The sequence below is a fragment of the Electrophorus electricus genome, chromosome 14 (assembly GCF_041902795.1).
Source record: "Electrophorus electricus isolate QZ-2024a chromosome 14, ASM4190279v1, whole genome shotgun sequence".
In the NCBI taxonomy this organism is placed as follows: domain Eukaryota; kingdom Metazoa; phylum Chordata; class Actinopteri; order Gymnotiformes; family Gymnotidae; genus Electrophorus; species Electrophorus electricus.
The window spans coordinates 24,129,340-24,150,000 of record NC_137510.1 but is presented as its reverse complement, the minus strand read 5'-3'; the positions used below and the strand labels follow the sequence as shown (position 1 = coordinate 24,150,000).

At 45.8% G+C, this 20,661-nt stretch overlaps 2 protein-coding genes across 6 annotated transcripts in view; both read right to left on the bottom strand.

Annotated features, from left to right (window-relative positions):
• The window catches only part of ddr1 (discoidin domain receptor tyrosine kinase 1), a 33,834-nt gene extending 29,777 nt beyond the window's left edge, over positions 1 to 4,057 (bottom strand). For 2 of the 5 annotated variants that reach the window (XM_035530946.2, XM_035530947.2), the window contains exon 1: positions 3,614 to 4,055. The gene's annotated coding sequence lies outside the window, so the exon portion shown is untranslated. Of the gene's footprint in view, positions 1 to 3,613 lie in introns of all 5 variants that reach the window. The other 3 variants (XM_035530945.2, XM_035530943.2, XM_035530944.2) reach the window with 3 other exon arrangements.
• A 7,054-nt stretch (positions 4,058 to 11,111) lies between these two features.
• gnl1 (guanine nucleotide binding protein-like 1) lies at positions 11,112 to 20,492 on the bottom strand. Its single transcript, XM_026999133.3, has 12 exons — positions 20,290 to 20,492; positions 18,978 to 19,131; positions 17,889 to 18,025; positions 17,466 to 17,617; positions 17,059 to 17,130; positions 16,027 to 16,219; positions 15,795 to 15,893; positions 15,494 to 15,676; positions 15,160 to 15,338; positions 14,845 to 15,016; positions 14,310 to 14,450; positions 11,112 to 13,753 (listed from the first exon to the last, which is right to left on the bottom strand). The coding sequence occupies exons 1-12, from the start codon at positions 20,360 to 20,362 to the stop codon at positions 13,503 to 13,505; spliced, it is 1,806 nt and encodes a 601-aa protein (XP_026854934.2). The 5' UTR covers positions 20,363 to 20,492; the 3' UTR covers positions 11,112 to 13,502.
• Between the last annotated feature and the right edge of the window lie 169 nt (positions 20,493 to 20,661).

Below are 20,661 nucleotides of genomic sequence, written 5' to 3'. Positions count from 1 at the left end.
GATAAGTGAGAGAAGTGTTGGGGGAGGACTGTTCATAGCACAGGGGATTAATAAACCTACACACACACACACGAGAAGAGATTAGTGTTTAGTGCAACCTTCAGTTACATGTAAAGTAAGGAATGAGAGGTGACTAGACTTGTGCTTTATTCACAGAGCTCTGGCGACTGAGCTTTAAGCACATACAGTCTTCAGTAATTACTTCAACTTCAATCATTCGGTCATCACCTCAGGCAAACTTCCTACAGTCTACAATATCTGTGCATCACCTGTTATCAGCACCACTGCATGGCATTGCTAGAGTCCAGAAGAACCAACCACAGCTCTAAATGGGGCTGTGGTGCTCGGAGCCACGGGCCGGCATTCTCGCTGGAGGACATGGAACCACGCGTAGCCCCGGGCAAAGACGCTCCGGGGAGCTGAGAACCGATCGGGCCGGCCCAAGCAACCTGGCCCGGGTCCGGCCCGGTTAGAAGCCATGCACGCAAAGTCTGCGGGGCCATAAATCACTGACACTCCAGTGTTTTACACAGGCACCTGACGTTTCAGATATATTTCAGGCTGTTTGATGGAGCTGTGACGTACGGCCAGAGAGCGAAACGCACACACAGCGCTGGCTCACAAAGAGCTCACTGTAGGAGTCTTCTACAATGCAGACCTCCAAAATCAATACTCCCACCAAACACTCAAGCACTGCGTGACCGCCGAGAAGATAAAGGACACGTTTAAGGGAGGAATGCGAATGTTTTACTGGTGGTTGTGAAGATCTTCTCGCGCATGCGTTTCAGAGCATCTCAACTGGACAATCCTGGGATTCAGACCATCTGTTTTGGCTAAGCGGAAGTGCTGGGAAGGTTACCTAAACTGGGAAAACTGAAGGAGAAGTGTGTGTGTGCTTATTTTTAGTCTTTGAGCCTTTTCTTTGATCTTTGATCTGTGACACCAGAGGTAGACAGTAGACATTTGTTAACTGCATATGAAAAAGTACACATCAGTGTTTGAGACCATCACACCGGCATTGGTTGGACATTTTTTTTTTCATAAGGACCATGAGTTTGAGAACCACTGTGTTAATCTGTGTGTGTGTGTGTGCGTGTGTGTGTGTGTGTGTGTGTGTGTTTGAAACCTCTCTCCTGGACAGCATGGCTTGAAGCCAGGAATGATAGCAGGATTCAGTCCGTCCGTATTATCCAAACTATTTACCAGCATGACGCAGCACGTAGGCCTTGATAACACAATGAAATCTGAATACCTTTATATTAGTTATTAACATGAGGAATGAAATTCAGAAAATCCCCCCCAATATGAAGGAAATTCACATGTTCCTGTAATTTCTCACTATGAACTTAAGATGCACTGGGTTCCTTTACATTATAACCTTAGTATGCACAATATTATACTAACTCCAAATGCATTAAGAATGTGCAGTACACAGACACATTACTGATCTATAGAGGGGGGGGGGGGGAGAGAGCGAGAGAGAGGGAGAGAGAGAGAGAGGAAGAGAGAGAGAGAGACAGAGAGAGGGGGAGAGAGAGAGAGAGAGAGTGAGGGAGAGAGAGAGCCAGAGAGAGGGAGAGAGAGAGAGACAGAGAGAGGGGGAGAGAGAGAGAGAGAGAGAGAGAGAGCCAGAGAGAGGGGAGAGAGAGAGAGAGAGAGAGAGAGAGAGAGGAGAGAGAGAGAGAGAGAGAGAGGGAGAGATGTCTCTTTCATTAAGGATGAAGAGATGAGAGAGGGAGAGGTACAGCGAGAGATGGAGTATTGTAATCTATGGCGACATCAAAGGCATCAGGGTAGAATGGAGAGACAGGCAGAGTGCCCAGAGGAGAAGAGATGGACAGAATGAGATATAAAGAGAAACATGATCAAGTGCTCCACCAGCAGAGAGAGAGAGAGAGAGAGAGAGAGAGAGAGAGAGAGAGAGAGAGAGAGAGAGAGAGAGAGATGGGACACTTTAAAAGCCACTATAATGCATAAAGAGACCAGCATCAGTTTTATTTACAGGCAACCAGGTCATCAGGTCTGAATCAGGCGGAGGATTCTGGGAAAGCTTTTTCATGACTGCAGGTTCTACAGGGAGGCCTGGGAAACCGGCACTGTCCAACCGCCTTAGTCGCTTGTTATGGTGTTGCTCACTCACTACTTTACCTCTAACCACATGTCTACTCACCTGTGCTGAAGTACTACGCTGCTCTAATCAAAAGTGCCTGAAGAGGTTTCAGGGACATGGTGGCGAGAGAGAGAGAGAGAGAGAGAGAGAGAGAGAGAGAGAGAGAGAGAGAAAGAGAGAGAGAGAGAGATGCAGTTTGGTAACACTTTATTAGCACCACCCTCACTGTTACCATGCAACTATACCATTAATTACAGTGTAATATACTGAGTAATAGGATGCAACATTGCATCAATACAATGATCAATATCAATGCCTTGTTATATATCGCTACTCAATATACTACAGGGTAATTACTGCACTGTAACAGTGGTGGTGTAATGCAGTGTTACTGTCCTGCTGAGTGTTGCTAAAACACACACACACACACACACACACACACACACAATCAAGACTGAATCTCTTTCTGACTCCTTTTAGGGGGGAAAAATCCCTTTAGGGATATTTGGGCAGTCTATTGTTCATACGCGCGTCTCTCTCCTGGTGCTTGGTGCCCTAGTGACATGGCGAACTCCACGAGGTCACCGGGTCAGTAGTCGCTCTGCCGTCGCTACCTGGACCTCACCAGCTAATCGTGAACATTGGGGATTTATTGAGCCAATTTATCCAGTGCATGTCAGAAACTGACTTGCAATCTGGGAGACACCAGACTGATTGTCTGAAAATCATATAAACAATGCAGCGGCCAATGCAAAAGCGTCCGTTGCAACTGAGCGTTATACCGCCCCCAAAACATGCCCATTCAAGTGCAGCGCTGGTAGATGACCGCAAAACAATGACTTAACTTACGCAACGCTCTGACGAATGTTATTAGTTTTCATTCAGTATTTTTAATTATAATCTGCTGGAAGAATTCTCAGTGTCGCTACTACGTCGCACTAAACAGCGCAGTTCTTACAAACACCGAAATGTCGCAAATGTCCCGTCATAAGGCCGCAGGTTTACCCATCAAGTCAAACACACGCGTAGCCTAATGTTGCACAGGTGTCTAAGGATTACTGACTTTAAACGAATCAATAAGACATCGATTATCACACCGATTTAGGATCAAACAAAACAAACCAGTGGAAGTCCAGGAGTAAGTCGCTTCACAGTTGCACAGACAAACAGCGCAACGTTCCGCGTGCCGTGGCGGACGCCCGAGCTTCCTCCACGCGCCGAGACTCTGACGCCGTTGATCAGAACTGGATTTACTTAAGACACCAGGGTCTTAAAAACCACTGACCCACCATTTCTACACGCATAATCTATCGTAGTCCGCCCAGTGAGGCGACAGTCGGGTTTGTTCTCGTAAGATGTCCTAACAAAAACTAACCGACCTCTAACGGCAGTGACGATTGAACGATCGGACAAGCAGAAAGAGCTCGATTCTCAGATGATCTGCATTATCCGACTATCCGCATGACGGGTTAAAAATAGTTTGCCTATGTTCTCATTACTTACCGAAAAGGCTTCAGGCTTGACACTCGTTATTACCTTGGAAAAGTTTGCCGTTAGTCCGGCTTTAATCCGACTTCTTCGACCTTGTGCAGAAGGTAACCGGTGCAGATCAAATCCGCCGTTTTGCGCAAGATTAGCGCCGAGTCCCGTAAAACAGCGCTACGGAGCCGTGAGAGATCCCGGGAGCACCGCCACCGCTGGGGGAAGAAGTTTAAGGACTAATGTAGCGCCGGGCTTCGCACACTTGACCAGTTTACAGAGCAACGCTGTGCGGCGAGTCCGAGCAAAGAAAAGCGACTTTATTACGCCCGCGACAAATTATAAGCAAAGTGTATGAGCGCGTTTAGGCTATTTTTCAATCAGTACCAGTGACTCTACGTGCCCATAAAACGCTCGCCTGCCTCCCAACCTTTTCCTCCCTTGGAGGAGAAAACACTACCAGGTGCTCATTTGCATAGCCTGCACCGACTGCGACCAACCACTGCGCTCGGACCCGCTCTTGTTTAAATATTTAATTAGGCAATCCACCAATCAGTAATCCGTTTAGGAAAGACCCTGTGACCTGGCAGCGGCTTTGTAAGTGATACTCGATGCGCGCCCCGGAGAGAAAGACGTTTTTATTTATTAGGAACAGCGAGATGCAGGAGATATGAAACGTTATATTGCTGGAGAGGAAACAACGGTATGCACCTTGTTAACCCATTCGTATAATTAAAAAAAATATATATACGATCATCGATATTTTGGATTAATCTAATTGTATGAATGGCGTTTGTAAAAGTAAAGTGTTCCTGGAGATTTCCCCCTTTCCTGTCCTAAAAGAGCACGTTATTACAGAGCAAAGCTCTGTAACTGTATACAATTACCCCCAGAGGCAGTAAAGACAGTGATTTAGATTCAGTTCCAGTGTTAACAGGCTTTGAGCTCTCAGCAATAGTTAATGATGCAAGCTCTCCTGTATGGGTCGGCAGTAAAGTGGCATATAGGGGTGAAAATGGTGATGTTGAAAAAGTAAACCTATGATTGGGGCTTTTTCACAACTCATAAAGCAGAAAGGGTGTGGCGATCCCATACTGGAAGGTTGAAAGAAAGAGAATGTTCTTTGGTTATGTGTTGATACTTGCCTGTCTGTGGTGAGACAAGGGCAGGCTGAAGGTGCTAGCTAGCCAAGCAGTAACAAAATCAAACACACACACACACACACACACACACACACACACACACACACGGGGCAGGTGCGTCCAGAGACGAACAGAGGAAGGCAGGAGGAGGTGAAGATTACATCGCAATATATTTAACATGATTGGCATCTGTATGTAGCCATTCAAGCCGCCGGGGATAAGAGAGAAAAATCTCCCCTTTTCTACCTTCAAAGGATCGGGCTTTGTCTTCTGCTATGTATATAATTAACAATCTCTAACTACCCTCTGAAGATCAACACCCACACCCACACACCCACACCCACATTCAAACCATGTGCTATAATGGTTAAAGGCTCTGACCTACATTAGACTCCTTGGTCTCTTTCATGGCTGTTCATTCTTCCCTTCTTTGCTTTTCTGTCTGCTTTATTGCTGCACTTATGTGGTTAACAACATTGCACTAAATAAGCCTTCTATTCAATCTGATTGGATTGCTGCACCCAGCCTTTAAGTGGGCCATAATCAAAATCAATACCACAGAGACTGTCATCTGCACGGCTGCCGACTGCACGAGGGAGAGTAAGAATTGGAATTTATTGCCAGAACATTGGAGGCACTGCCCCAGCGCTAAAGGACAGCCCTCTCTACAGCACAGCAGAACTCATAGCAAGTTTCATGGTGAGCTAATCTCTAGCTCTTTATTTTCACCCCTCACCTCCCCTCCTTTTGGTTAGTGCTTCATCTGCTGCTTCTGGCTTTGTGCGCGTCGTCCTGGCAACTACACAGCCTCGTTTAAATGTTGCTCTGACCTTTGGACATTGTTCTGTTTGCCTCTCCTCCTTACACTTGCTTTGTCTCGCTCTCTGTTGCTTTCACAGGCATGCATACTGACACACACACACACACAAACACACACACACACACACACACACACACACACATATTTTGTCTCTTTGTCTCTTTCTGTAGTATTTACCCTTGAAGAGTGGACACTATCTTTTATGGTTATCCACCTGAGCAAACTTTTCATGCTTTTCTTTATTCTTTTATGCAGATTTTTTTTTTTGGGACACAGTGAAGCGTGAAATATGCAGGCCCTATCCTGTGAGGAATTCACTGTGAGAGAAAGAGAGAGAGAGAGAGCCGCGGGGGGGGGGGGGGGGGGACAGACACAGAGACATTGTGTGTGTGTGTGTGTGTATGTGTGACAGAGAGAGAGAGAGATTTTGGACAGCTAGTGCAGGCTAGTCTTGGAGTTTTGACAAAGTTATAAATCTGGATAGAGAGTAAGAGTGGGAGCGAGGAGCAGAGATGCACACCATGACGTTACCGTGATCACAGCTGGCATGAAGTGAAACTTTCTGCATCTCTCCTTGTTAAATTTGGCACTTAATTCATCACTGATTGTTTCCCAAAGCTGGAAGTCCCAAAGACAATACCACAGTTCTCCCTCACATACACATGCAGACACACGCATGCGCACACACATGCAGACACACACGTATGCGCACGCACACACACACACACACACACACACACAGCTGTTGAGGGGCAGAGCAGTCTGATCACTCAGAGCATGCCAAGCTTGCAGAATGTTGGGAACTGACACAAAGTCACATTCCACTCATTCTCCTGCACCTACTCTATTCATTTACCTCTCTACCTCTCGTCCTCTCTTCCTCCATATCTCTGACATTTATCATTTATACAACATTCTCTGTAAGCCTCTGTTTCTCCTTGAACTCTTAATGTTATGCACCCCCCCCCCACATGTAGATGAGTGGATGCCCTCCTTCTCGTCCTCCATGGTGTCCTCTTTCAAAATGGCATGTGCCCCCAGGAGCTGTCGCGAGAACATTTTTGAACCAAGAGCCCCAAGGTGTAAAAAATACTGGGATGATTCAGGGAGATTAGTTCTGAAGGATGTGTGTGTGTGGGTGGGTGGGTGTGTAAGTGGGTTATATGAAATGGGATCGGTAACACTTGTTGTCTGGGGCCCCTGGTAACTTTGGGCTTTGTTCATGTGTAAGCGTATCTGTACATGCATGTAACAGAGACAGACAGGGTGATCACTACCGTAATGACGCGTGTTTTACCATATAAAATCACGCTCTCTGTCTGACAGTTGGACAATTGTAATTTCAATTAATTGAGCACTTTGCTTATGGATGTACATTTGTTCTATGTTGTGGAGTTTTAGTAATCTAAGAGAGTAACAGAAACAGCAATGGTTAGTGCAGTTAGTGTCTACTCTGAGGCCTGGAGGCTTTTGGAGTTTCATGACTCACTTTGGATTCTGGAGACCATTGTGGGCCATTTCCTAGAGGGTTTTTTAGAGAGCTGCAGGTGTCAGGAGGCCAGGGGGTGTGGCCTACCCCTGGGCCGGTATACGGGAGGGGGTCAGGACCCCGGCCATTCCTGTCTAAAGCTAGAAAGGTGCTGATCATACCTTCCACATGGATCTGTGGGCATCATGGCCAATTTCTCACCTGACCACAGTATAGCCCAGCTAGAGGGCACTTACACATGTATGGAGAGGAAGCACAGATCACTTCACTGATATTAGGGGCTTCTGACATGTTCTTTCCCAAACTGTCACCTTCATCTTCTGTTCTTCTGTGTGTGTAGTCACACTGTTTTATTGGAAATACCATTTGCAAACACCTGTCCCACTCACAGTTATCAGCAATGGTCTGGAACAATGTCCTTATCTGAGCGAGTCCCAGTCTTTGTTTCAAACACTACTTAGTCTACAACTCAGAAAGGCCTCTGCTCTTCCCTTCAGACCTGCATCGTTCAATAGCTCTTAACCTGAGACAGATTTTGGAAAGCATAAGTGTGTATGTAAGTCATAGATGTATGTGTGTAATCCCAGAGTCCTTCATCTGCATAGAACGTTTTAGAATACCTGTTTTCTGTGATGACACAGAGAGAGGGGGAGTGAGGAAGAAGAAGAAAAAGAAGAAGAAGAAGAAGAAGAAGAAGAAGAGAGAGAACCCATATCAGAAAGACTCTATGAAAGCCCAGCACCAATCCAATTTGGCCCCAGCTGACCGATTAGACGACAAAGTCAAGAAATGAGGATCAGTGAGCACACGTTGGCCAGTGGAACCGGCTGCCTAGAGATGGCGGGGTGTGCACCCCACCCACTAACCCTGAGGCATGGTCGAGACACAGATGGCCTTCCTAACGGACTGCACTAATATGAGTCAGTCCCTGAAGCATTCTATAAGAAAGTGTCTGCAGTATCTCCTGGAGTATTAAAGCATAACAGACAAAGAGGACCGTGCCTTTGGACAGCAGCCTGAGCAAACAAGCAGCATACTGTTACAAAGGGACAACGTTTATTCATGAATCATTTTGTAAATAATGTATTTTTTTTGTAATCAATAACAGAAGTCTTTCTGTTTCTATTTGTCTTTTTTCAATTTTTTGTTTAGTGAACATTTCTTTGGCAGTAAGGTAACTTATTAAACCCCCCTTAACTAGACCTCCATTTAGTTGTTTACTGTTCATGCCAATAAAGCATGTTAAAATAAGAGTGTGTGTGTGAGAGAGTGAGAGAGAGAGAACGCGAGAGAGTGGGAGAGAGCGAGAGTGATAAAGAGGGATGGTTGCCACTGTCCCCACTCTCCCCCAACCCAAAGTGCAGCTCATGCTGGTTTGAGTTTTAAGCTCTTTCCCTTTCTGTTCTTTTGTTCTGCCTTTCCCACATTCCCTTTTGCCGCGTCCACGAAAAACAAGTTTGCCTTTGTCTTTTGTTCGCGCCCAGCCAAAGTAAATGGATTTGGGAAGCCTGTGGCCTAATTCATTAGCTCCATGGTCTGAGTCTCATTGTCTTCACTAATTACAGCTTCCCTTTCCACTCTCTCATAGCTGCCTCCCTGCCTCTCCTCTGTCTATGCGCCGCGACTCAGACGAGTCCCCTCCCTCTAAATTACTGGCATTATCTCGTCTGTCCTAGTTATGACAAATATATGACATGTTGCCAAGCCCTGCCCACTCATGCTGATAGGCCTGAAAAAAAACCCAAACAATAAGTTCAGGGAGTCTAAACACTCCAGTACCTATTTCTAGCTGTCAGCATGGATACAGTGGTGGGGTGTAATGGGGCAGTGAGGATTCAGGGTTATAGTGAACTCTTTCTCTTCCCGTTCTACTGGCTGGCTGTGTCCAGCTCTATGGTGAGAGTGAGTGGAGTTGGGGGGGGGGGGGGGGGGGGAATTGTGTTGGGCGGGTGTCATGAATGTGTGACCCATTGCAATGCGGTGAGAGCCCGGGCTAAAAATATCCATTAACACACAGACTCCAACTCCCAAACAGGGTGAGGGTAAACACACACACACACACACACACACACACACACACACACACACACACACACACACACACACACACACACACACACACACACACAAATGTTTGTCCCTCAAGGGCAATATGTACAAACACAACAAGCACCGGTATAAGACAGCTACATGATGAAGAGAAGATCCTCTACTGTTATCTGATCTGTTCATCTCTGAGATGGTAAAGAAAGACACAGCAGTGGCTAATATAAACAGCTTAGGAGGAATAAACCTTCAAAGTAAACATTCCTGCCATCTACCATTTACTGTGTTGACTGCAAAGTTGCACAGTCCATTTAGTTTGGGCCTTCTCAGATGCCATACTGAAAGCAGACTTTTGATTCAAAGAGTACTCAAGATACCCAATATACACCCTTACCCAACACTTAGCTTGGAAGCAGTCCAGAAGACAACTGCCGGCTCATAAATTACACTGCATGTGTGTGTGTGTCTGTACTCCTGACCATGCAGCGTACTGAACGTTCCTTTCAACTGTAACAGATGTTTAATCAAACTGATGTGCAATGTGGTCAGTGATATTTTTTGGCCTTAAATTAGTGACGTGTTAGTGAACATTCCAGCTGCCATCACTGTACTTGGACTGAACCAAATGTCTTATTCAAGGCAGGTGAAATTCTCCAAGGGCGTCGCCGACCTATTAGATGCGTTCCTAATTTTTAAAGACTGTATAATTTACTCAGGCACATCCTCCTTGATTACACAATACACACAGCTCAAGTCAAAGGTCAAATTTTTAACAGAAGTGTATATTTATTGATGTATATGCTGTATATACATGTGGATATTGTATTTCAAATGGAACCACAGTACAACCACCAATTGCCTTCTTGCAAAGGTGGTTATGAGTTCTGTCAAGTCCACATGTTATTTCCTTTCTATAGATCAGCGAGTACCTCATTTAGGGCTTCAGGCCCTAGAACTTTCTCCCAGAACCGTGGACTGCACTGCACTTTTGACAGCGCCGGATGAACTTCAGCAATACCGCAATAACATCTCCACACTGCCCCCTGGCAGAGTGGAGGACACACAGCATTGGCTCGGCAGCAACCGGGTGTCAGGTCGACACACGTGAACCTCGATTTACAGTTCCGCCATGTAGCGGGATCGGCGTCTCGGTCAGGAATGGATCTGTTCCCGCGGTGATCGGTACACGACGCGGCCTGCACAATAAAGCCGGCATGACTGCTGGCTCCTACCGGAATGTGACACTCCTGAATTTAATTAACTCAACTTATGGAGTCACGGCTGAGCGATGCAAGAGAGCAGCTCTGGGTAGGTGCTAATTATGAACAGGCACATGGTTTTACAGGAACACTGGAAAGATAATTATTTTGTTTATCTGCAGTGTGCACGTATGTATGTGTGGTGTTGATGTAGATGCTGATGATTTGTATTTGAAACTGTAAAAATAGCCACAGTAAAAACACCACCATTTCCAAGTCACACCCAAAAAGCCACACTGCTGTTTTAAAGGAAAATCTCAACTTGATTGACTGTCCAATTAAATATCAGTTATGCAACAGTATAGTGCACTGTGGGAATAAAGTCATGGAATAACAGTTCATTGTGATTTATACAGTCATACTGTATTCCCTATAGATGAATTCAGATGTTTTCATTTGAGACACGCATTATTTAGAATACTGACTATATAGGTGAAACTATATATTTGACAGTCCTGAGTTATATTACTGGACTATAATTCCACTCTCAAAGCAATTTGAATTAAATCAGTACGTACTTTTCTCTCTTCGGCCTCACCATGGTTTCCATGCGGCTCTACCCTGTTCCCCTTTGCAGGAACACGTTTGAACATGCAAAAACCATCATTCAACATAGGAAACATAGTTTGTCATTTTCTCTCCTTTTTGTTATTCTAAACGATGAATTAAAATCCTCATTTTTTATCCTCTGAGCACATATAAGCGTTATATGTGTTAAGTGTGGGTGTATGCCAAACGCTAATAACAGCACAGGAAGGGAGCTTGGTAAGACCAGCATGATTCATATTTATTGCAGACAGCAATTTGAAGTTCAGTTTTATACCTTCCTTTTCCCAGGAATCAAACACAGGTCTGCTTGTTCCTACACACATGCTCGCCCATTACAGTCATACACTGGTGCAGGAGTGCGAGTCAAGAAGCGCAACAGCAACACATCTGGACCTGCGTTCTCCCAGCACGTTTCCAGAAGACGGGACGGAACATCAGGTGTCGAGGCATCGGCTGGCATCACCTGGGTTTAGAATGCCACTGCAACCGAACCCATTCTCTGTTTTCAATGTTACTGGACAGCAGTGGAGGTTTGAACTGAGCAGGGTCCCCTCCGCCTCATTCTATCGTGGGATGCTGCATCAGATCTGGATGCCGGCACAGGATTCGGCACTGCTGGGAATTAAAACTATTTCTTTGCACACCACCTTGAGTTTAAAAAACAACAACAAAAAAGTCCAGAGCAGCACTTCTGTAGTGAGATGTTTTGGGAATGAAGGCCTTGGATCTCAGCTCTAAGCTTAAATCACTTCTCACTTCAATTGTCAAAGCATCCATCCACTGTCTTACTGCCCTGCCGGTCACACCACCCACAGTTCCGGGATCAGTGTCTTGATTTACCCCAATCTTAATAGGAAGAACATGTTAAACAGTCTCATGATTTTAACCGAGTGCAAACCACACCATGGCACAGAGAGAGTGCGTGTGTGCGCGCGCACGTGTGTGAGCTCGCAGCATATGCGTGTGTCTTCCATCACAGGAATGATGCATGTTTCCAGCATCGCAGTGCTCTATACTGACATTTCTAACCTTGCATAGTAAAAGCCCAGTGACGTTTCCGGGGTAACGAGGACCCCACTGTAGCCCTGCATTGCTAGCCACTGTGCTAGAGGCACTGCGTTATGCACGCAGGCCCGCCAATACGGCTGAGTTCAGCTAAATATCAGCACGGCATCAAAAAATCCGATAGTTCTAATTTTTTGCAACGTGAAGTATTCAGCCAACTAACATCTTTTGGTTACTGTACAAAAACTAAGCAATTCAATCAACAATTCAAACAAGTATCATATTGAGAATTAATCTCAGTATCAAGAGTCTACAAAAATGCAATCTAAATAGCCCCATGTAAAAATCCACGGGGTTTACACATTCAGAAGTGTGAAAGTTGGTTCTTGTACTGAGAACTACATAGTGTAGGGGCCAGCATGGATTTAGAGGAGCAGGTCCGCTTGTACGCAGCACTGGGTAACCTACTAGCACGACATCGTGCTTGAACCAAAACTCCTGTTGCCGAGAGTCTCGGCGATGCCGATTCCAGATTCAGTGTGGAATTTTATAAATCCTGGCAGATGATTGAAGAGTTAATCCAACGTCATGACATCCTGGCTGCTGGCCTGGTCTGTAGGACCTGGCTGTGGGCGTCTGCGCTGTCGGTACGCCTGTTCCAGGCCCACTGACTCCCCTGCATGTATCTCTGCTGTGCTACATTCTTGACATCGTGAATTCAACATCTTGCAAACACCAACCTTACAATGTCACCTAGCCACATTAGCTAAATCACATTAGCCAAATAATTTGTCTGTCAAGGAATAGTGAAACCTTCACTAGTACTTCTCACTTTATGCTTTAGATACTTGTTCTCACTCTCACAGCCCCTTGTGGAGCTCTGCTTTGGTCGCCACGCTTCCTGACTTCATGTATCTTGTTTTATGGCTTGTTCGTATTTACTCATTCACCTGAACCTGACTGACTCGCGCCAGCCCTGCACAGAGGACTCTGTGTGGCAGCTGAGAGGACAGGCGAGAGTTGTTCTCCCCTGAGGGAACTCCTCTTTCCTCAGAGTTTCCTCACCTACGACCCCCCCGGCGACCTCTGGCAATAAAGCGGTAAGCTCACAGACTTTGATCAAAGATCTGTGACAGATTCATAACACTGTCTGCCTAATCGCTCACTGCAATACTCTCAAAGCTGGGTCTTCAACGGGAAAACGCACTGCATGAAAAGAGAGAAAGACTAAAAGGGTTTGTGGTAATGACATAAAGCTAAGAGAGTCTAGCCCCTGGGGTACAGAGGCTCTGACACACACACACACACACACACACACACACACACACACACACACACACACACACACACACACACTCACACTCTAGCCCCTGGGGTACAGAGGCTCTCTCTCACTCACACACACACACACCTGCTTTGTTCTGCAGGTACAGGCTTGAGGAAGTGTGTGGGTGTGGGCACGCAAATAAGAAGGGTGGTCCTGATTGTGCAAGGAGTGTAAGAAGAGTGCGTGCGAGTGTGTGTAGAATCCCGCCTGCGTGGGTGGAAGGAGTGGGGCTGACTGAGCGGACAGGCTGGAGAGTGAGAGGAGAGTTCTCACCCCTCATTCACACTCATTCTCACCCAGCACGCCAAACATGTTCAGAGTCAAAGCCTTGCCCTTCCTCTCCGACCTCACGCTCTCGTCTTCGTCGTCTCCGTCGCCATCCTCCTCGTCGTCGTCGTGGTCATCCTCGTCCTCTGGCTCTGAGCTCGACTCGCCTTCCTCGTCCCTCTCCCCACCCTCCTCTTCCTCAGGCCTTCGTCCCTGCAGGGCTTCTATTTCGGCCAACTCTGGGTGCGACTCCCACTGCTCTGGACAGGGGGAGATAGAGAGCACAGTCAGAATCCCATGTAATTGAGACATTCATTAGGGGTGTTATGTTTGAAATTCTCATGGTATGATAACAGTCTAAAGATATCATGGGTTCACTTGACAAAATTAAAAGATAAAAATACACAAGTGAAAGTTGAAAATTAAGGCAACAATGTAATATAATGGATATAGTAATGTCTTAGCATAATAAGCTATAAAGCAATATGCCTTGACCTCCAAGAAAGAATTAATCAAGAATGGCATGTCTTGTACCACTTGTGATTACTGTTTTTATTCATTTTCTTTAAAAAGTAAGCCTATTGTGCTAAATTGATTTCATGGTTGTTTTTTTTCTTCCAAATTTTGGATTTTTTCTTACCGTTTGCTTAAAATTTTATTTTTGAAACCTTTAAAACAAAACCACTGTACTGTTTTCAGATCTTTTTTTTTTTTTTACATTTTTTTTTGAAAATGTGGAAATACCAATTACTACTTAAATCATTAGACCTTTCTAGCCTTTTGCTAATGTATTTATACTCAGGCCCCGTCGCTGACCTTTGCCCTGCGTGTAGCCTGGTGGGTGCAGGCACAGACTCAAGCGTCCGTCCATGGCCAGGCGCAGCAGGCTGTTGGCTGCTCGGTACACGTCATTGCGTGCGGCCTTCGCCGTCTTGTACCCTCTTTTCTCTGCCCAAGCTATGAACCGGGAGAAAGAGAGAGAGAGAGAGAGAGAGAGAGAGAGAGAGAGAGAGAGAGAGAGAGAGAGAGAGAGAGAGAGAGAGAGAGAGAGCGCGGGAGGTGTTAGTTGGAGATATGTTGGCACAGAACCATCTCGGCAGGCAACGGTTAACAGCAGAGCCGCCACCTTAACGGGAGGCCAGCTAACCCGACTCAGATCTGTGTCTGTGTCCTGAATGAAGGAACAGGTAAGGACGTGTTAGAATACAGTGCGACTCCCTTTTCTGTACAGTACAGTCATTTCTATCCAGCCGTATTAAAGCTCTATCCTCTGGAAATACGATGACGAGTACAGAAGCACCCACTAGTGGCGGATTCAAACAACTGCAAGGGCAGGCGGACACCCCCGTACCTTCACACACGTCCCAGGCTGTCCATGCGTGCACGGCGGGAGCCATTGGATCTGCGCTCTGCCCCGGGGGCGAGATCTTCAGCGCGGACATGTAGGGGGTCCGCTCGCACAGGTAACCCACTGAGCTGTAGGGCTCCTGCAGCTGGGAGACCGGGTAGATGCCAGCCAGAATCTGACACACGTGCACACACAGAGAGCAGTCCATTCAGGCGATCAGTGATGGCACATATCTGAAACATTTTAGCTTCTACTTGGCACACCCTGAGTCACGTATGTGTCTATTTGTAGCATACACGCGTGTGCATGGTGCTTTACCTGTAGCTGCCTGTCGACTCGGGAGGGAAAGACGAGGCCAGGGCAGTCGCACAGTTTCACAGTGGGCGTGAGGTAGTACGTCTGGAAATACTTAGTGTGCCCAGGGGTCCTAGACACACTCACAACTTTCCTACCAACCAAACTATTCAACACTGAAGACTTGCCTACGTTTGGAAAACCTGTGGGGCAAAGAGCACAAAAATGATGCCGAAAATGACAACAGTCAAAAAATAAACAAAAGACGCTGCAAATATGATGAGCTTGTTCCTTTAAACTGAGACTGAACCCCTCACACTGGGCCATGCGGGCGTAGTCTGTAGCAGCCCAGGCTTACCTATGCAGCCTAATGTGAGGACTCCGTCCTTATAACGTTCTTGTGTGGGGCTGTTCATTTCCATGGCAACATCACTATGGTGCTCCATTACCACTGTCTCTGCCCCATCATCTGTCCAGTCCCCCTCTGTCCCCATAGCAACTGCATCCCTCTGTATCTTCTTCTCCCAGCTACTTAAATCGACTGGAAAACAAAAACAGCTACCATCATCATCATCATCATCATCATCAATGTTAACATCATAAACGTAAACAACCTTGCTGCTGAATCCTGGTGACCTTAGGGGGCGGTTCAGCCTCACCTTTTCCTGCCGTAATCTCCTGACATGCCCTCATGATGTGGATGGGCCCTCCTGCTCGGCTCCACCCACTCTTCTTCCTCATCCTCCTCTTCTGTAGCACTGCGGCGAGAGAGAACCGAACAGAGATACAGAGGCAGCCAAGTTACGGCGTGGACTTGCAGCGCTGTTTCCAGGTGCACTATGCCCCAACAGACCCCTCCCCCCTCCCCCAGCATGTGGGCGGAGCTCTCACAGGTGCTGTAGGGCTGGCCAGGGTGTGAGGTGAAGCAGACGCAGTGCAGGCTGGGGAAGTGTGTGGTCAGGTAATGTTTCCATGCCAACACCAGTGGCGCGGGGCACAGGTCGACCTTGTTCAACACCAGGATTACCTGCTTCTGCAGTGGCCCTGTGATGTAGTGATAGAGAGCAGGGGGGAAGTGCAGGACCTGGGGAGTGGGGGCGAGAGGCAAAGAGCGGGGGAGGCGTGTTAACCAGTACTTATTTCCGTTTATCACAATCTCTCTCAATTTCTCTAAAATAACCAGTGTAGTTTCGATGCAAAAGTTAAGTTTCAAATTAACGGTCCCAACAGACAGCTTGGACGTCATCTAGTTCAGAGCATGTGCTGAAAAAGCACAAAATATATTTTTTCTATGATCAATTGTTATCAGAAATCCTGGATTTCTAATCTTTTTAAAGAAGCAGCAGCACTGCTCCGTGTCTCCTGACTTTGGCCAGCCGCTAGAGAGGCTCGCTCTGGCGTGATAAGGGGGTTTCGTTATGATATGTCATCTCTAATGACTCTCTTCAGCAGTGACATATGGACATTGTGTCAATTATGCCTTGTGGTTTGCAATAATTTACAGCGATACCATGTGGGACGTAAGAAACGACCTGTTTTTCATCACACAAAGCCCAAAGCCACAGGGACGCTGCTCCCAGTTAGACTGTAAAATGCGTTTTAGTGCTGGCATTTCACGCGTCTTAAAAAAAACAAAAAAACAAAACAAAAACAACAACAAAACATGTTTGGCTTTTTCTAGTGTGCAAGAATAGAGGGTTCCTTTAATGGGACTTTCACTTCATGACAGGAAAATTGATGGCGCTCCCCTAAAGCGACTCCACTGTAGCTCATTACTGAAACGGTTTTCTGGAGTCTGCGCCCCAGGGTGAAGTCACACATGGTGCCCATGATGTCATTTTAGCTTCGCCCTCTGCTGGTCATCTGCGAGAAGGTCTGCACAATCATATAAAATCCAGAGTAATCAGTAACACAAGCACTTACTGGGTATCTGATGTCCACTATAAGCAGAATTACATCAGACATCTCTAATACTCTCCATAGCTGTCTCCATGTCTGTGGACCGGGTGGGGTGGGGGGGAACGGACAGAAAATATGAAAATATGGCAGAATTATGATTGTGCATAACTTCAGTAAACAGTACTTGTCATAGCGGAATTCTTTTACACAGTGAGGCAAAGCAAAGCAAAGACTAATTTGAAATGTAGTGCCTCAACTTGTACAGCAAAATACAGAGTCAACAGAATTGAAAGCAATGTGTCCTTGGAGGAAAACCTTTGAAACATTTCAGCTACCAAATTTCAGACACATTGCAACATATATAGATTACCATAGCTTTAATTAGTGACACTAAACACTCTCTTCCTTCTCCACCGAAGATGATTCCTCACCTCCAGGTTGTGTTCGAAGTGGCTGAGGGTCCCGGGAGCGTTCCTGGAATAGAGAGCCTGTCGGAACTGCTGGAAAGCCACCTCCTCCTTCCGCAACAACTCCTCTCTCTGCATCCCATAATGCCAAGAGGGCCGCCGTGGGAAATCCAGCCCTGAAACCACACCGTGAAACTAAAACAAACAAAATAAGCACAAAAAACCCCACAACAACAACAAAAAAAGAAACCTAGCAGGACAGAGTGAGGTAGGTTTTATTATCTAAGATTTCTGCATTATAAATAATAGGGATGAGATGATAAACAAACAAAGTCCATCAGGGGAAGAGAAAAGCCAGGTCCCTGCAACTCCTGTCTCCATGCAAACATCTCGTTTAAATGAGCAACAGAACCTTTGTTTAAGAGAGCGAGTGTGAAGCACAGAAACCTTGCTCCTCGGGGTAGACTTGGCTCACATCCATCTCCAGCTCTCTCTCTGGGACAGGTTGCAGGATTCTCACTTGGGCTATTTTCTTTCTGTTCTCCACATCCTCTTTGCTCTCCTTCTCAAAGTGCAGCCGGAATCTGAACAACAACAAAAAAAGTTTAAAGGATGCAGACAAAAATAAAAAGATTTAAAAAAAAGAAACAGCAGCAGCAAGAAAACAAAACTACAGCCTTGAATCCTGACTCCCAGTGTGAGCAATGACCTGGTACAATTCCCCTGCTTAGTAAGTGGTTGTATGCGTCATGTGCTGGTAAGGAGATTGACTGGGACAATGAACTCTGTGTAGCTGGCTTTTCATCTAGCTGAGTCTACAAATAAATTTTTTTTGTTTCATTTTACTGCTTAATTTGTTGCAACAATTTTTGTATAGTGCACTTGAAATAGTTCAAGCAATCTGTCGACATGTTATTAGATTTTTCGGTTGAGCGGGGCAGATCTGTACTGACTAGGCACAGGTGACATCCTGTGTCATCTTTAAAAAGTCAGTGAGCTCTTCAGTATGACCCATTATGCTGCCAGTATACTTTGTTTATTCAGACTGCATTACTATGGATTTGATTTTATATACCTATTAACAATGGGTGCGGATGAAACACCTGAATTCAGTAGTTAGGATTCAAGTCATCTTACTTTGGGGCATAGTGTAAAACTGACATGTTGCATGGTGAAAGTAATAGCATGTAATACAAAATATTTGCAGATATTTTCCAGTACACTATGCAAAATACCGCAAGTATTTTACAGTATTCTTGTCTAAGGTCAGCTAAAGAGCTTTAACAACCCACACGTATACTATTACTAATCATTTCTAATTCCATACACCATATCAGATCAATAAGTCATATCATATCTATTGCCCCAAGGCTGAGTTCTGCTATATTCATGTTATATAAACTAATTATACCCTCTTATTGGTAACCACAGACTAGGCAACAGGATTGTGCCACTGCCCTTCATCAGTTGAAATATCTCCTTTCTGTTTATGCAGACATCCGTGTTGAGTTACTGTTCCGCCTGTGCGGTGCTCACCTGTTGGGGTCATATCTGCTGTCTCTGCTACCAGGCTGCTGGTTGATCCTTTTGATGTCTGTCGTCTCGCTGTCAGAAGTATCTGACTGTCTGTCCCTCCTCACGCCCCTCTCTGCACTTGCATTCCGGCTACTCTGACCTGAGCCTGTATCGCCTTCTCTCACACACACACACACACACACACACACACACAATATTTTATAAATTATGTATGTCCGTCACACATTACTGAAGAGGTGAACAAGACAGACCTGCTGCTGACAAGAGAGTCACTGGCATTTAAATTAATCTGTTATGACGAAACGATTTTAGTCCTGGACTTCTGCATCAAAAACAAATGTACCTCTGTGAAATGCAGAAAAGCAGCTATCACAACAAAGGTGTATAGGACCTAATACTTTTGACCTTTGAAAAACTGCCATTTATGACAATTGATGGAACGTTGGCTTTTTAAATTATGTGCATAAATGCCCTCACAAAAGCATCTTAACAGAAATGCTTACCTCTTATAAACAAATTAATTATAACAAATTAATCTCCCTGAGGTGGTCTGAACAAGAAAACCTAATAGGACCGAAGTTTGAAGAGGGGAACCCATCCTCTGCTGTGCTTGAATCAGAAAGTGGAATTATAGTATGAGATTAGGCTAAATTCTCAGTAGTGGGACCAAGTGCATACATTTCGTCTAAAGGGAAAAATGTCCGTCAGAAAAGCCAGTGACCACTGTTAGAATTCCATTGCGTTGGATGAGATGTGCAGACATTGCGAGGTATAACACATTTCAAATGACTCACCTGTTTATTTGCTTCATTGTTACATAACTGGCCAGTAAGCCTGCGCACTGCGCACCTCCATTGCGCATAACAAACCCTGCTGAGGAAGCCGTACCACGCTAGTGTGCGCAGTCCCTTTTTATTCTCAGCGAATACCAGGCGTCGCATTCTAGAGTGGTTTTCTAGCGTTTGTCACTGACAAAGTTTAGCTCACGTTCTCCAGTAATAACCATACACACGTCTTTTATAGCCTTTCTGATTCGTTGCAATGCCAGTGCTGGACCACATGCTACAAGCTAAGAAAACTGGCCAAAACAAAGTCAAAGCGACTAGGCGAAGTTAGCGAACTACGAAATGAAGATTGTAGCTAGCTAGCTAACCCATTTAAAGGGTATCTCTACCCAAAAAGACGTTGTCATGACACATACGATGGTCAAGATATGGTTGAGGTTGTCTGCGCATCACACGACCGTTAGCCATAAAACTCCAACGGCTGAGGTAACGTGGCTAGCTTAGCTAGCCCGCTCTGCGCCACTCACCTCTCTTCTTCTCCCGCTTGACTTGAAGTTGTTTCTTTTTTTGCTTGTTGCTGAACGGTTTCCTCCGTGGCATGTCTGCGCACAGGGGCCTCCAGCGACTTTCTGTGGCTAGCTGGACGGCGGTGTTTACAGTGGCGAAGTTTCTCCGCCGCCCGTGCGTGTGTACTTTTCCACCGACGCCGGCCGCAGCCACGGGAGGAGGAGGGGGGGGGGGGGCGGTGGAGCTCAGCGTTTAGGAGTTATAGTGAGATCGCTAGTACGCACATAAACCAGTCTCTCTTAGCTCAGTTTAATAATGTGAACGTTTTCTCTTTCCACATGTGATGGCTGGTGAAACCCGCCCTCTCTTCAGAATCGTTATCACATAACACC